The sequence below is a fragment of the Atractosteus spatula genome, chromosome 21, assembly GCF_055471065.1.
Source record: "Atractosteus spatula isolate fAtrSpa1 chromosome 21, fAtrSpa1.hap1, whole genome shotgun sequence".
Taxonomy (NCBI): domain Eukaryota; kingdom Metazoa; phylum Chordata; class Actinopteri; order Semionotiformes; family Lepisosteidae; genus Atractosteus; species Atractosteus spatula.
The window spans coordinates 9,107,627-9,124,427 of record NC_142726.1 but is presented as its reverse complement, the minus strand read 5'-3'; the positions used below and the strand labels follow the sequence as shown (position 1 = coordinate 9,124,427).

At 37.1% G+C, this 16,801-nt stretch overlaps 1 protein-coding gene across 1 annotated transcript in view; it reads right to left on the bottom strand.

The window, feature by feature from the left end:
- cdh16 (cadherin 16, KSP-cadherin) overlaps positions 1–16,801 on the bottom strand; it is a 36,648-nt gene that overhangs the window by 17,693 nt on the left and 2,154 nt on the right. Inside the window, 7 exon segments of the mRNA XM_088939161.1 lie at positions 1,521–1,650; positions 3,014–3,139; positions 7,014–7,210; positions 8,647–8,805; positions 12,699–12,840; positions 13,952–14,017; positions 14,020–14,060. Of these exon segments, the coding sequence (XP_088795287.1) occupies positions 1,521–1,650; positions 3,014–3,139; positions 7,014–7,210; positions 8,647–8,805; positions 12,699–12,840; positions 13,952–14,017; positions 14,020–14,060 (861 nt within the window).

The window sequence follows — 16,801 nt, the reverse complement described above, 5'->3', positions numbered from 1 at the left end:
GACTGGTGCTGAATTATTGATTAGTGTTGTCTATAAATAAAAACTGAGATCTGCAAAGTATTTATTGCTCTTTTGTGTAAAAGTGTATTTTAAGAATATGTGGTAATTCTTCAGAAATAGACAGCTGTGGCAGAACTGGAGCTAGGGCCAAATTAGAAATTTTAGTTGGCAGTCATGGACCATAGTCCCTTGAGTCTGATATGGATAATATTCAGAAACAGTTTCTTATTTTATGTTCTTTTCCCTAAATACCATAAGGAATGCTATTTCCTTTGGTCATGAGAAGATTGAGTAAATTTGTAGATTTATAACGCATACTGTAAATGCCATAAATGGTCTGGTATACATGGTCTCTCAAATGCTAAGACAGCCAGTTATGAGATGGATTTAGGTCAATCAGAATTACAGCACAGGTGAATTACATTCCTCTTATTTCTGCAGAGCAAGATATAAAAATCTGTAACATCCCATTGCTTTTTGATTGACTCATTATGATATTTGCTGCTGGTAATCCATTACAATGCCAGACTTTTGTATGAAATCAATTGTCTTGCAATTTAATTATGGGTAATAATGTCAATCCTGTTTTGAACGTCAATCTCCTTCTCTGTCTTTTTCAACTGCCTCAGCAACTGCATAGATTTTCTGTCATCTTCACTGGATATCTTTAACCAGGTTTAAGGCTGTATTCAACTTATCAGTATTTTAGACTATTTTGTTTTCTTTTTACGTTAAACACAAGTATCAGAAGCAGCAACATTTTCCTGATTTTACATTTATGTTTATTTATGTTTTGGATTTTATTGTTGGTTTTGAAGTCACAGTTTATATTTGGTTGATCAATGGAGTAAAACAGGCATTGTGCATCTAATAGTTTATACATATAGTGCCTTGTAAAAGCATCCAGACCCTTCCCATGGTATCCCTTTTTGTGAAATTGAAAAATGATGCATTAAAATTAATATTTTATTCAAACTAAAAACATTCTCAGAATAACAAATGTAAATGTCTGAAAAAACTAGAACGGAAACAGGGATAAATAATAAGATCCATTAACTCAATAACTGATAGAAACACCATTACAGCCTTAAGTCTTTTTGAGTAAGTCTCCTCCAGAGTAAGTGTCGTCACACACTAGCTTGGTGCCTATTTTAGGCAATGTTTGGGGGTCACTCAAAGACAGCAGTTTCTTTCCACAGATTCTCAATAGGATTCAATTCAGGACTTTGATTGGGCCACTCAAAGACATTGATATTTTTATCCTTAAGTTTGTTGCTTAAGCCTTGTGCCTTGAATCTTTGTCCTGCTACAAGGTAGTTTTTCACCCCAGTTCCATTGTTGTTTTCATTAGATTTTTTTTTAGTAACAATACAAAGTAGGTGGCCATCAAAAGCTTGTGTAACTCTCCATTTCCATCAGGCTACAGCCTTCCGAGCACTTTTATAGTAAGAGTCTTTTCTGTCTTTGACACAGAAGGCTGTTGCGTCACAGAGCAAGTTAGTAGATACAGTATCTCTCACCTTTAGTGGTGAGTTCCTTGGTAACCGCATGGCACTCAGGCTGAGAAAATGTGGGCTTATTGACCAGTAGCTCCAGTGGCTTAGCAATTACTTTGCCATTAGAGTTTTCAACAAAAACCTCTATCTGGAACTGACAGCAAAACAACAGAGTCACTTCCAGGACCCATCAGTGTCCCTTCTTACCATTCATAGAGATTCCTCACTGCAGAAGCACATGATCAATTTCTAACTGTGAGCATGCCAATTTCTATTGTCAATTTTAAATGATTTTATAAAGAATTTACTGATGAATTAATACAAGATTTGTCATTTCCAGTTTAATGGCTTACTATGCAATTACATTTTGCATTCAGAGGTATGAATGTAATTCTATACATATACAGTTATAAATGAACTGTCCAGGGAAATATCCAGAATAATGTAACTAATATAATAATGTAAATAATGTTTATTTCCTTTGCATAATCCTGTTGAAGGGTCTTCAGCAAGGACACCTCACAGCAACGCAGATATCATGTTCTCTGAAAATTACTGACCTCATTTTATCTTTTTCACTTTAACTTCCCTGCCTCAAGGGGGTTCCAGCCATTAACCTCACACAGTACCGCTAAAATGCTTCGTTTAAATTGATTTGTAGACCCAGATTTACAAAACACATGGAGTACAAAGGGATTTTATGTATTTTTTCTATCCACTTGTCCTCAGCCATTAATCATCTCTGCACTGTTCACAGCAGAATAACACCGCCCACATTTCAAACTATCACGAGTAAAAAAAAAGCCTACTTTCCACCTAAAAATCATAAAATGTCCTGGCCATAAGTGTGAAGAGAATCACTAAGCAAGAGGGTTAGAATGTGGACAGCAGACTGCAGGAATGTGACATCTGAGTGGTAGACTGAAGATACACAACGTCTGTTTGATGATGGTCTCTGAACTTGAATAATATTCAGATTTACATGGATATATAACTTGTGAGTGTATTGATTTTCTTGTTAACTACACAATGGCCACCAAAGGTAACTCTGTCATTTAGAACTCCATTAACCATTTTTTTGTTAAGATGAAAGACTACTGCCTCCTGGGTCACTGTACCAGTTCTGTAGTGAAGTGAACTACGCAGCAAAAGTCTGCGAATGTTATCCCCACATCCATTTTGGTGAAGGAAAAATGAAAAATGTGAAAAATATGCTATGTAAAAAAGGGATTTTGTAGGGCATAAAAAATAGCAGAAGTGAATAGGTTGTTTCAATGCCTTAGTACAGTAACCCATTTATGGCAACAATATACTGTACATATTTGTGAATATGCATGGTTCTGAATGTTATTTATAAAGGCCCTTGTTTCCCAAGTAAAGGAAGTAATGGGCTCAATGTTTGTGATGATGGAATATATTTGGATGATGTGGAACTTCTGATCTGAGGTGTTACCCAAAACCGAGGTGGCATTTCTACTCTGTAAGGAGCTCCAAAGACAGCAAAGTCCTACTTTTACCTCTGCCTGAGCCTTCCTGTCCAGTGGGCTTTTCAGGTAGATTAGCCCATCCCTACTGATGACAAAGAGCAACTCTGGAAAGTCTCTCTCCAAGGCGTACTCAACCTGGCTGCCACTCCATTGAGCCTGCGACGATTAAATAAAGGTCTCATTTGTATTGCATGATACAAACCCCTAAATAACCTTGTAGTTTAGCCTTTTGAGGTATAAGGAGGAAGGCCAAAGTTGTGTTTGGACATCAATGGCTGAACAACAAAGTAAAAGCCCATGCTGTGATCTGTTGGGCTGGTGAGTCAATCCAGAGTCAGCCTGTCTCTCAGAATGAAGCATACTGTTGTCCTGTGCTGGAACACCCTTTCAGGGACTTTACAAGAGCTCACATACTGAACAGGGGTCTGCAGCCAACATTGTCACAGCATGGAAAAGAACCCAGGGCTTTGCAGCTTTCATGCTTAAGGAAACCCTTTCTGTGATGTACAGTATAAGGGAACCCTTGCATTGTTTATTTTACTCAACTATTAAGGAATGTGCTTCCCTGCACAAGCTGTTATTAAAACAAAGGCAGCATTTTAAATAAAGTGCCTACAGCATAAGAGTTTTCACACAAGCATCCAAATGCTTTCTGCACCGTGATTAGGATGCAACGAGCCTGTATATGATTAATCTATGTGCACACAGTTGAGGTTAAAAAGGATTTTAAGTCAGCAAAGCTAGATTTGAATTGCAGGCAAGATTACTGCCAAATGTGTATGTTTGGTTAAAAGAAGAGCCATGTTAAGTCTGCAGCCTGTGAAACAGCACCTAAGAAGGGCAAGCTCCCAACAGGAATATAACAGACAGGGCATGTGCATCTTCTCAAGTCCTCATTGAGAAGGGCACTATTTTGGAGATTGTTTTTTAAACTTTACCCCACAGTGTATACAGGCCATCTTCGCAAGATTACTTCACTGACACTGTTATGGTGTTCTGGGAACTCTACACTTTGAAGGAATTTACATAATAACATGATGAATTTACTCTGTCCTACAAAAATGAACAGTCTGTAAAGGATGAGGTAAAGCTTTCTGGAAATTCCATATTGTAAGGCCTTTCAGTACGCCAACCTGACTGAGACAAGAAAACTGTGTACCCACCAAAGACTTTAAACTAAAAGACAATTTAGCATAGAATTTTTGTTAACTTCCAGTATCAGCTCCCATCTGTCCAGATAATAGAAGCTTTGAGTTGGCTGATAATGGTCTGTTTATATATAAGTATATTTATGCAAATAGACTGTAAGTGAGCCACATCCAACATCCATGAAAGACGCCCCTTGGAAAAACATTTACTATGAAAGTGCATTAGATTATGTGCCACATGCAGTAATCACATACCATACAGTGTATAATAATGTTAAAAAGCTCAAGTTTATTCTTGGTGAAGGCTGTTTATTATAATTCTAAACCATAATGTTAAAATAAATCATAATAGTCTGTTATCAATAAACTAGTATGCAGTTAGTTTGGCATTAACAGAAGAGAGAGCCTCAGCTCAAACATTAAACAAGACAGAATAGGTACTAGGAAGTAAAGAGAACTTAGCCTATTTTTAAAAGAGGGATTTTTTTAGGATATTATCCTCAAATCTGGATTTGAACCATGTAATTAATAAAACATATCATAGCCCCATTTTTTACGGTGATATTTAATGTAAAGGGTTGATGTCTACATGTATGTTACCTGCATTGCCAGTGGGAGTCTTTCATGAGGCTTGCTTTAAACTGAAGAAAAGAAATGTTAAAGACCAAGCAGAGGTTAATTCTACTCAATGGAAAAACGCAGTGTTTTGGTTGTGCAGCTTTCTGTAGGTGTGTGGCTATCAGGTGTTGCAGGCAGATTGACAAAACATTTCTGCTCCAAAAGTTTCTTTATTAAGAGCTGTACTTCGGGAGACCACGAACTTTGGATAGCATCATCTCTTTCTAATTTTAATATCACGATTGTAGGCTCTCCATGCACAAGAAGAAAGAAATGGAGGGTTTAAAAGGCCATCTGCAGAACTGGTGCGAGTTCATCTGCAAAGCTGCCACTTAGCTAGCAGCTGAGTCATTCTCCCAGCTTCTCTTCCCTCTTGACAGCTGCCAGTTCAGCTCTTCTTTTTCATTTTGCAGATGGTGCAGAGCACAAACAAAGAAAGAGCAGCAGACATGGTCAGCATTGTAATACGATAATTACGCTTCTCGTTCCAAAGGTTTTTCAGTTTATATGATTCTGTCTCTTCCTACGAGTTTTAACCCAATGATGTTTCATGCCATCTGTGTGTGCACTGTGGATACAGTATGCTAATGTACTCTTACAGTGTGAAATTAAATTGGCCTTCAATGCAGAACTGTATAATCTGTCTCCTTACAATGGTGTATTTGTAATTTAACTCTTAGGTGAGCTCATAAACCCTGCATGTAAACAGCGTAGTGCTTGTGAGAATTCATGCTGATTCAGTAGGTATAAGGATGATGACATCAGAATTTGTACTGATGAATTAGTGGAGATAATGACATCAGAACCTTGACACTGAAAGACAAGAAAAACTCAGTTTGCTGTATGACACAAACGCTTAGCTTTTGTGGCATCTCATGTGCCTAGACAGTAAGCATAATGCATCAGCATTTAGAGTGATCCATTCAATATCAGAGCTTGCACAAAGACAAACAGCTAAGAAATTTGTCCAACAGTGTTTTTGGTAGCTCAACACACATATTTTCTCTAGATCTCGACCCACAGTGAAGCCAAGTACGGCACGGGAAAAAAAGGAGCTGGATTTCTGTCCTGGAGGCGAGGACTCTGCACACGTTTGAACAGCCATGGGGGAGTAGGTGTGTGAGGGCGGTGTGGGTGAGGGACTGATGAATCAGATACGTTCACACGAACAACAGCGATCGACAGCAGCAGCAAAACAAAAAAAGGAGTTGTGGGTGGTGTGTGTTTATTTTCTTCTTTAATTTTGAGTATTTTCTAAACAGTAATCAGGTTCTTAATGCCAGATTATTTTCAATATAGGTGATGCCTTTCACACAGCATTTTATTTCACAGGGTGCAATAGGTGTTCTGTATTGCAGCTTGTCTCTTAAGAGCTCACATTCAAAAACAAGTCATGGTACCTACGTGTATTCAGATGATGAAGTTTTTTACTTCAAGTCATTGCAAACATAAAGCCATGTGTTGGCCACAAAGATGTACCACTTGTTTTGAATTTCTGTTTGTGCAAAGATTTTGAATACAATTTATTTTCCATTCAGTAGCAACTAATTGATGCATGAGAGTTATAAACATACTGTATTATACACCCGAAGAAGGCTTCACAGCCGAAACGTTGTGTTTTCTCTCTTCTCTTTTCAGCATGGAATAATCCTATTACTTGTTCCTTTGCAGACTACGCATGCTGACGCAGATACCCACCTGAACTACTGTATTATGAGGCAGATGTTATCATTCTGCTGTGGATAATGCTATTAATGTTAAATAACATGCTAAAGGTCAGGATCACACTGTGGTGTAAGTAAGGTATATCTGGCCAGCGGAAGAAAGAAGCCGGTCTCTGGACAGACACAGGAGGAGTTTGTGATGTGAAACACATTTAGACATTTGTTTGTGAGATCTAAAGAAACGGTGAGTCAGACTGGGAAACCCACATGATAACCTGACATTAACGACCATCTAACAATATCCAATCAATTCCTTTACAACACAACCCGTATTCACAAAGTTTCCTATTGCACATTTTCATACTTTAGTTTAGCATCTTTTATTACTCATACAGTATGTGTAGTTCTTGCAGAAGAGTGTATTGCTAGAGGCTAATGTCCCATTAGGTTTGTATGGAAAAAATAGCCTTATAAATGTAAACTAGTGAATTAGAGATTTTTTGTCTTATTTCCATTTAAGGGATTCATATTGAGAATAGTGAATACAAAATGAGGATGCTTTTCCTAAACATACTAAAGCTGAGAGAATTCAGCTTTTACCTGGGAGATTTGCTTTGGAGAGGGGCCAGGCAGGTTTTCCTGCAGATGAACAGGCTCCAGTGAGGTCCATGTCTTCGCAATGACGTCTTTCATCACAATACCAGTTGAAAAATAAGCAGTGGGCTTCCCATTCATATCTTTCACCGTTGCTGTCAGGTTGTTCTGGTGGCACACTTCTGGATCCAAGCTGGATGCCCCTTGAACAGACACAGGAAGGACAGTCTCTCACTCACTGTGCAAACACAGCACAATGCTTACGTTCATTGCAGTATAATCAAAGCAATTCTCAGAAAGATTCTAATTGACTGAGCTGATTAAATCTTGTGTCAATTCCCCATCCTGCAGTTGACAAATGTTATTTCAAAATGTTTTAACACTTTCAGTTGCCAGGCAGAATTCTGTAATCAAAGAAAATAGATCTGTACTTCAGATCCAAGTGTGAATACAAATTAGATGTAGTTAGAAAACTTAAAGAAACAGTTGAACGGTGCAGTTGACTTTAGCTTCCTTTTCCTTTGTGTCTGGTGCTCTCAGATATACAGACAACATACAGTAAATCCATTTGCATTATGATTGCAGTTGTAGTTGTTTAAAGCTTTTGATCTTCAGCACAATCTACTCGTCTTTGTAGAAGCAATAGCCCTCGTACTTTGTGAAGAGGGACAGCAATATGCACAGGGACATTGTCTATAACCCAGTTAATGTGGCAATCATTGACAGTAATCATGGCAGGCTGTTAAACACATTTTATATTAGGGATGCAATTTACAGATTTCATTCCTAAATGATGTCTGAGGAAAGCAGCCTCTGGGGAGCAATTAATTTTTCAGCTTTAATGTCTTCCAACTCCTGCCAAGCAGTGAAAGGGTAGCAGTTACACTAAAATAGCATCAGCAGTGTCCTGGTTGGTTTTCTGTGATATTGGGATTTGACAGCCAAAGGAAAATTGTCCAAAAGCCTTGAAAGGGAGTTGGTACCAGCGAAGTTTAAGGATTTCATAATACCGTACTAGGGGTATTGACCAAATGCAGTCTAAAGAGACATCATTAGCTCATGCTGTCTAAAACACAGTAAGGTAGTGAACAGAGCAGTGTGTATTTGTAGATTAATATGCAATTATAATATGGTAATTTTAAAAAATGAATAAACAATCTAGCTTAGAAATGACTATTGGCTGTTCAAGATTGGATATGTAAATGATGTCTACATATTTATACAAACTTACAATTTCAATTCCTTGGCAGTTTGCCTCATTTATTTTAGATAGATTTCAGTTTTGTAGTTTGCTAAACAGATCTAGTCAGGGGCTTGTAGATGCACAATTTTGTTAATCAGGGACGAAGAAAAATATGTTTAATTTCAATACCCTATCTTATGGAATTGTAAATTTGTTTTACTGCCATGTCTGAATGTCAAAAGATATCTGCACATTGTGTGCTACAAAGCATCAGATGCTTTCAAAACGCATGCAGATTAAACTAATTTACTCCTCTGTTCAATCACAAAGCAATTAGTCACGCCAAGGAGCTTCTGAAGAATTCCGAGTAAATGGGCAGAGAAACTCTTCTCAAATTAGGAACCTTAATCACAATTTATTGGAATTGGTGAATGAGGATTCTGTTTTGGAGCTCACCTTCTGCAGTCAGCGACACACTGCCAGTCTGGGCATCAATACTGAACATGCTACTGGACGGTGCGCTAGGACTTTGATTGATCAGGCTATAGTGAAGCTCAGCATTTGCAGCAGTGGGGTCATCGAGATCAGTAGCTTTCACTTGCATAAATGGGACCCCTAATGAAACAAAGAAAAAAAAAAGGCAGGGTGCTGAACTAAAGCATCCATCCATTTCCTAACTGCTTCATCCAATACATGGTCATGGAGGAGCCGGAGTCCATCCCAGCAAGCAAAGGGTACAATGCAATAAGCATCCTACACAGCATGGCGTTTCTTCATTGGGCACACACAGCCACAGACACACACACACTCTCCGGGCCAACTTCCATTTTTTAGTGATGCCACATTTCTGGAATCTTTAAGTGGGCTTATTCTGTGTTTCCATACACATTTAACTTCAGTCTCGTAATGTACTCGCATGCCATTGACCTGCACATCTGACCACAGCTCACTGCAGAATTCTGAGGCACCCAATCAAAGGCAAGGGATTTGTGTAAGTTACGTGAAGTCACGGAAGCAGGTGAAAAAGCAGACCTCCTTAACACCTGGCTATAATTGCCTATCTCCTCCGAGTGTGTTTGAAAAATTCTGACTCACTGTGTGATGTCATAAGAAGTGACGGAGAGTGGGAATAAAGGAGTGCAGCAGTCATTGTGGTATCTGCTTCTGTTTCCTCACCGCAGTCAATCCACTTATTTCATCTCCTTCTATTGATTTTTAAACCAGCAAAATAAACGGGAATGGCGCGTTATTCTTTTATAGGGCTCCTCATGACTGACAGATGTTCTAGTTGAGTTAATTGCAGTGTGCAATGTATTCCCCACAGTCATTTTTCTTCATGCTTTAATTTGTCTGTAACTGACCCTCCAGCATACATTTCTATTTTAATACCTGTTTGAATATCTATTCATTTTCTAACTGCTTTATCCAATACAGGGCAGCAGGGGAGCAACGGGTGCTTAGCAGGAATCCCCCTAGGCAGGGATGCCAATCAGACACAGGGCACACACAGACTCAAATGTACCAGGACCCATTTCAATTTTCCCAGAAGCCAATTAACCTACTGTACTGCACTGTTTGTCTCTGGGCTGTGGGGGGAAACTGGAGCACATGGAGGAAGCTCATCTGGACACTGGGACAACATACAAACTCCACACAGATAGTAATCCAGGAACTAAACCCAGCACGGCGCTACCAGGCCTCCCCTGTTCAAATTTATACACTCAAACATTTCATTTGTTCTGAGCAATTAAGCTAAATTTTTGAATTTCCATATACAGTAACATGCACATGTGGGATTGTACAATAGGATCAATTTTATAATAGAGTTTGTTTTCCTAAACAATAATATCTTTTTATTTTTATAGATATTTCATTTACTTCTGTTTGCCAGGACGCCCACAACATTATTTGGTGAAGCAAAAATGTGCCTCTCATCAGTAGTCACACTGTACAATATGTTCAATCCTTATTTGTAACTCTTATACTTTTTGTTGTGCAATCAATTCTTGGCATTATTTTGTTTAACAATTGAATAGCAGATGCATTGCTCTCTTTGTTGGTGGCGACCCATTCCCTCTAGCATAAAAATCAGCACTTAGAATGGAAATATTCATTTCATCATGAGCAAGTGGCTTTACGGCTTGTTCCCAGCAAATTGAATTTCAGTCACACTCCTCAGCGTTTAGTATACTGCAGATGTTTGCCTGACTTGATTGGCAAGTGAGGTTGACACTAATCCAGCAGCATTATCATGTTGTAACCTGATCTAATTAGATCTCAGAAACGAAGCAGGGCTGGGCCTGGCCCATGCTGGGAAGGGAGACCCAAAGGCTCTTAAACTTGCAGCCCATTCTCCTCCATTGCAACAGTCCAGCTCTTCAATTGCTACAGTATATTGATCCTGCTAATTACCAATTCAGCACTGAGTGATTCTATTTCCACCCTACACAGTGGATGCATTCTCGACCTGATCTGCTGTGTGTTGGGGCTGCTCGTGGATAAAGGCTGATGTAGCACAAAGAGGGTTCGCACCTTTATGTAAGCAAATCCCAAATAAATCAACCAAATGCATTTCTAAATACTGTAGCATTCTGAATAATAATTGCATCCTACACATGCAATTATTATTAAACTATCAATTTTACCCCTACCACTATTGACCGAGCAGTCACATACTCAAGACATAAGATGAAAATAGCTTTTCTGCTGGATTTCTGTATGAATCTGGCCTTAGGAAAATGAAGTTGGCAGGCCAATGGCAGGACAAGTCTTGTGGGGAAACAATATCGAGAAAGTGCAAAAGCCTCGTTTTTAAGTCAGGTTTCCATGCCATCTCTCTTTCTCAAGCCACTTTTCATACAGGTACGTTGCATCTAAGGCAAACTTGTGCCCACTAACCTTTCCCGGTAGAATGTGAACGGTTGTGCTGTCTCCATGTTCCCTTTCTGACGGATCTTATGCATGAGGCTCTTCAGTGGTGACCTGTTAAAGTCCTGTTCCTTACACTGACGCAAGAGTTTCTTTGACATTTTTGTCATCTCTGATGCATCTGAGTTTCGAGCTGCGGATGGCATTATTTATCTGGTTATACAATGCTGTGAACGCCATCTACATGAAGGTTGAGAACATAAAAGAATGACTATGTATGTGTCTATTTCTACTGAATGAAAAACAGTTTTTAATAGAATTTATTATGTCTGGTTACCTAAAGAAAATCCTTGACTTTTAGAGTTTAAAAATAGCCAGGAAAAAAGCATGGTCGTATAATGTTCGTCATGTTTAAGTAGTGCAAATTAAATGAATTGTTGAATTATTGCTTAGAATGTTATATTTAAAACATGTTGAGACATTTTAAGCCTTAAAGTCAGATAAGCAGTGTAGATCATTATGTAGCTTCTATGGAACCTTTGCAGTCTTTAGTAGATAATCAGAACCATTAATATTATTTTGGATGGTGGACATGACTTCTCCTACTCCATACACTGCCAAACAGGTTATTAGCATTCATTTGCTAATTGATTTACAAATATGTCCAATGAGTCACATCTGAAGCATAAGCCAAAAAAGAGACTTAGTTCATAAATAGGCTAAATTAAGAAAAAATATGAAAGGATTAAGAGCGTACAAAAGCTTAGGATACATTAAAGAAAAGGAATATGATTACAAACAAGTAAAAAAAAAGATATCAGAAAAACCAAGAAAGAAATTGAAAAAAGTAATACAATGAACAACAAAATAAAGTTTTTGTCAGTATTAGAACAAGAAGAAATGGTAAAGGAATAAGTGTAATCTACTAGCTGATTAAATGATGTATTAATATTTCACTCTTTATATGTACAAAGAAGGAGATAGACAACATTCCTCAGATTGAGAGAGGATGGTTATATGTTAAATACTTTACCTTGAGACAACAAACCATTTTATCTAAAGAAACAAGAGATGTTATTCAAAGGGCATTAACAAAACACCAGAAGTCAATCAAGACAAAGGTAATACCCACTGACTAGAAAACTGCTAAGTGAGTGCCCATTTATAAAAAGGGCGACTGATTTAAATAATTATAGACCAAAGACATTTTATTTTATTACATGTTTTACATTTATATATTATTCCAAAATATTTTTATGGCAATAAGATTCTAGGGGACACACTACATATATTTAGAAAATGTAGGTTGGGGAGCATTGTATATGGCATATTTAGAGTTTCAATAGAATTTGGATAAACATTCATAAAAGACTAATTGCAGGTGGCCGGCATTCAAAAAATGCTTGAATTTGTTTTTACAACCGGTTGATGTAAAGAAAACAGATTTCACAGAGAAAAAGATAAATGCTGAAATTGGAGTGATATAAATTAGTCAAGTTCCACTAATGTGTATTAAGATCTGTATGATGATTTGTAGTTATTCTATATAGGATCTAGTTAAAGTACTGTCATGATATTGAAGCCATTCTCTACCGCTCTCCAAAAGAGTTGATGATTATCTCAATTAAAATCTTACTCACCTGCTATCAGTCCAGTCTGGATAATACCAGTCATGCTTTCCTCACTGAACTCAGGAACATTGACATTCAAATCAATAACAAACACCTCAATAGTAATGCACTGTAAAATGCCAGGGGATTCAGTGCTATTAGTCACAGCAACCTAGAAAACATGAAAGTGAATACTGTTTAAGAACAGGCATAAAGAATCAGACATGGAAAAGGTGAATCCGGCTTTGAGATTGGCCTAGCTCTTATTTGGCACAACTGGCTGACAATTTTAGTTAGGCTTGGACAGGTGAAGGTCAATTTCACTTTCAACTTGCTGGCTGGCTTCAGGTGTCATCCATTTTCAACTCAATTTGAAGCAGGTACAGAAGAATTCTATGGCCTCTTGTGAGCCACAGAGCAGGGATCTGCATTGTTAAACAACCTGTCTGTGGTTGTTGTTAAAATAGTAAAACTTTGCTAACTGGATTAGGCAATGAAAAGTCAATCTTCTATTGCTTCATCTCAGCAGATCATTTCCTGGTTTCCTGATCCTTTAAAGTTTGCTTTAGAAAAACCACCAGGAAAGAACCCGTCTTAATACAGGTCAGGTGTGATCTCCTGGGACAGTTAATACCTAAATCTCTTCTGGATCATTTTCTCTAGTATGCAATCTATCTCAGTGGGTGCCCCACTCCTGCTGGAAAATTAATACATGCTGCAAGCACAATCTGTCTAAGTGATGTCTGACATTTTCTTTTTAACTTTTATTTTTCAGTACAAAAGTTTTTTTTTCCCCAGTTTCAGTTCATTTTTGTGTTAATCACTTCTGATGACGTTTATGACATTAAAAGCCTCTCAATCCAGTGTTTGATATTTCTTCAAGTATAGAAGTGACACAAGGAAACCCATAAGGACACGCTGAGCACACAGCTTAATTAGGATTGTGCGATCAATAAAGCTTTAAAAAGAAGTTAATTACAGCTGAAATCGCCTATAACAAGCTTATTTTCTGTTAAATGTCATGGGATTTCAGTATTTTATTGTGTGATATTTTGGATCAACCAGGGTCCTATTGAATTTCAGTTTTGTACAGGTGGCTGTACTGCTTCCACTACTTTTAACAGTTTTTCTAAACATGGCACTGAAACAGTAAACAAATGGAAGTTTTTAAAATACCAATGGCAAAACAAAGTTACCTGGAAGCTACAAAGAAGGAAAAGAAAATATTTATTCAGATGTTAAAACAGAAAAATTGATTATTTACAATATGGTGCACCACTTACTGAATATGAAGGCTGCCTTTCCCTGTCAAAAGGCTTCAAAGCATACAGAAATCCTGATTCAACTCCGACAAAATGTCTTCTTCATCCCCAGTTACTGTGTAATTAAAATCTCCGATTTGAAGCTTAGGCAGCTAATAGCAAAAAAAAAAGCAAAATAGTTGAGCCATATTAGATTCAGTAAAACATTGGAGAATGTTCTGATATGACTGTACTATGTACTATGGGCACATGAGGTGAAAAATATAACATATTTATTTATTATATAATATATATAAAAATATTGGTAACTTATCATATTACCATAACATATTAAACCAAGAGAAAGTAGAATAAGAATGACTAATCTACTGCCTGTGTACTGTATAGATTCCTTTTAATTACAGTTCTGTATATAGGGGCTCAAAACAAAGGTAGGATTTTTACTAAACTGCTTTTTGCTTGCTATTTAAACAATTTTTTATTTTATTCATTATTCACCTCATAGAGATGTCTTGAACAGAAAACCTAAAATTGAAAACAATTTGAGAAAAATCCTTTTTCTAGGAAAGCACTCTCAAAATGGTCATAGCTCATTTCAAGAGCATGTTGAGACATCAAAAGACATAGGTACTGTATAGGCATCTGTGAAAAATCATAGCAACGTCAGTGTGCTTTTCATAGGATAGCATGGATACTCCTATTGGCAGTGCATATGTCTAGTCGTAGAGTTAACCGGTCAGAGAATTAACAAGCACATTCTTTGTGACAGCAGTCATGTCTTTGAACTAACACTGATTAAAACAGCTGTGTGTTTGACCACAGTGTTGCTAGGTGCCACACGAAACACAAGCTGGTCAGGGCCCTGTCAGCACTCAGAAAGCCAGCAGCTCATGGAAAAGTTACTCATCACATCACCTTTGGTTGTGCGAATAACAGCACAGATATCAGCACTGAAATTTTACACTTAATGCTTAAACTTCCACATTGAATATTTTCAGTGTGTGTGCCTGCATTTTAAAAAAGCTTTTTTAAATAAAGGTGTAGAAAACAATATTCAGACTGAACTGCAGAAGGTTTCAACTCAATAGACATAGAAAATAGACATCTCATTTTTCTCACCAGAAAAACTTGTCCATTAAATTGTAATTCTTTTGATTTCTTCAACTTAAAGCAGACCTCATTAGACACCCACAACGTGAGCTGCATTTTTCATTCTGATTGTTTTTGATCACCAGCACTTTAATCTGAAATCTCTATAATACATATAGCTGACAGCTTCACAATGACTTCAATTATATTTTCACATTAAAAATGCAGGCACAAACGTGAGGCTTACTTAAGAGCTGTTTCATAAAAAGCCTCGCAGTGTGGAACAGAGGTTTGCGATCATTTTACAGTGGCTCCAATTGCTACCTTGTCCTTCAGCGAGTGGGTTCTGCGTTGGAGTTTTGTTCATAATTATGCACTTGCTTTCTGAACCTTTTTTCATACCAGTGTTGATCAGGCATTTCAAAATCAGTCCCTACCCCACCCCCCACTCTTCAGTTTAATTTCTTTTCACTGAGATTGCTTAAGCAAAGTTTCATACTGCTTGCAGAATAAAAGTTTCATTGTGAATGGAACCTACCTTCCATAGAATACACTAGAACCTCAGGAAGTTGAAAGAGCTGACATCTTGTTTTAAATACTCAAATCTCAGTCATTCTCTTAGTGGTAAAAGACATATTTATCTTATTTTATTAATTAGTGGTTTAGTGGTTTTTCCGATTAGCACATTTTTGGCTTGTCGGTAAACTAAGATGCCGTCAGAAATGAATAATTATGTCCCTTGCAATGATGCAACAATACAAAATTCTACAATACAGTATGCACATTTTTGCTCTTAATGCGCATCAGAAAACACAGCTTTTGTCATATTAAAACAACACACCATAGGGAAATCAGAATGATAAACTTTACATACCCTGACACAAACAGCAACCATGTGGTTAATATACATATGAATTCACTAAATCACAATCAGACAGATCATGTCTAAAATAAAATGCATTTGAAGAAATGTTTTATTTCCTAAAATAAAAAGCAAAACAAAATAATTGACTTGCGTGTTTCTACTCATTATACAAGTAATTTTGTATTCAAAATCAGCCAATAACTGTTTTAAGCACTTAGTATTTCATTAATTGGTTTGTATCAAGGCTCTCTTCACTTCTGTTAGCACTAACAGAAATGCTCACTGCATTCTAATGGTCTTTGTTTACATTTGTCTGTTACATAATAAACAGTCATTTTAAATTTTACTCTGTTGCATAATAAATACTCTTGTCTAAACTACACCAAAAAAATCCTACAATAAAGCAGAGGTACTAACTGCAACAAGCAGAAATGACCCCAATCTTTTTCATTTATTTTTTTCATAAGGGGTCCTGTTCACTCTTACCATTTAACATTTTTGCGCATATAATTAGCAGAAAGAATTGTGTTTTTTTTCAGTTTTGCTCGGTGTTATGTAGCACTTTTTGTCTTCTATACAATGCTCACTTTAAAGGAGTTTTTTCCATGGCTTTGCTGTGTTTTCATAGTTTCATGACAAAACAATCATGGTGCTCATTGCTTTCTCAGTGAAAAAATCAAGTCTGCTATGGGATTTTACCATTTTGTTTTTCGTTTATTCCTCCTATATTAACTTGCCTTTCATGTAGAAACATGGAAGACATTATGTTTCTAGGTGATTAAAATGGTTTCATTAAAGACACATCCAAACAAAATCTAATTTGTCTTATTTTTTTTCATTACTGCTTAACAACGTCTTATCTGCATTTATTACAATTAAAATGGAGGATAGATTGAGGAAGAATTAAAACATTTTTA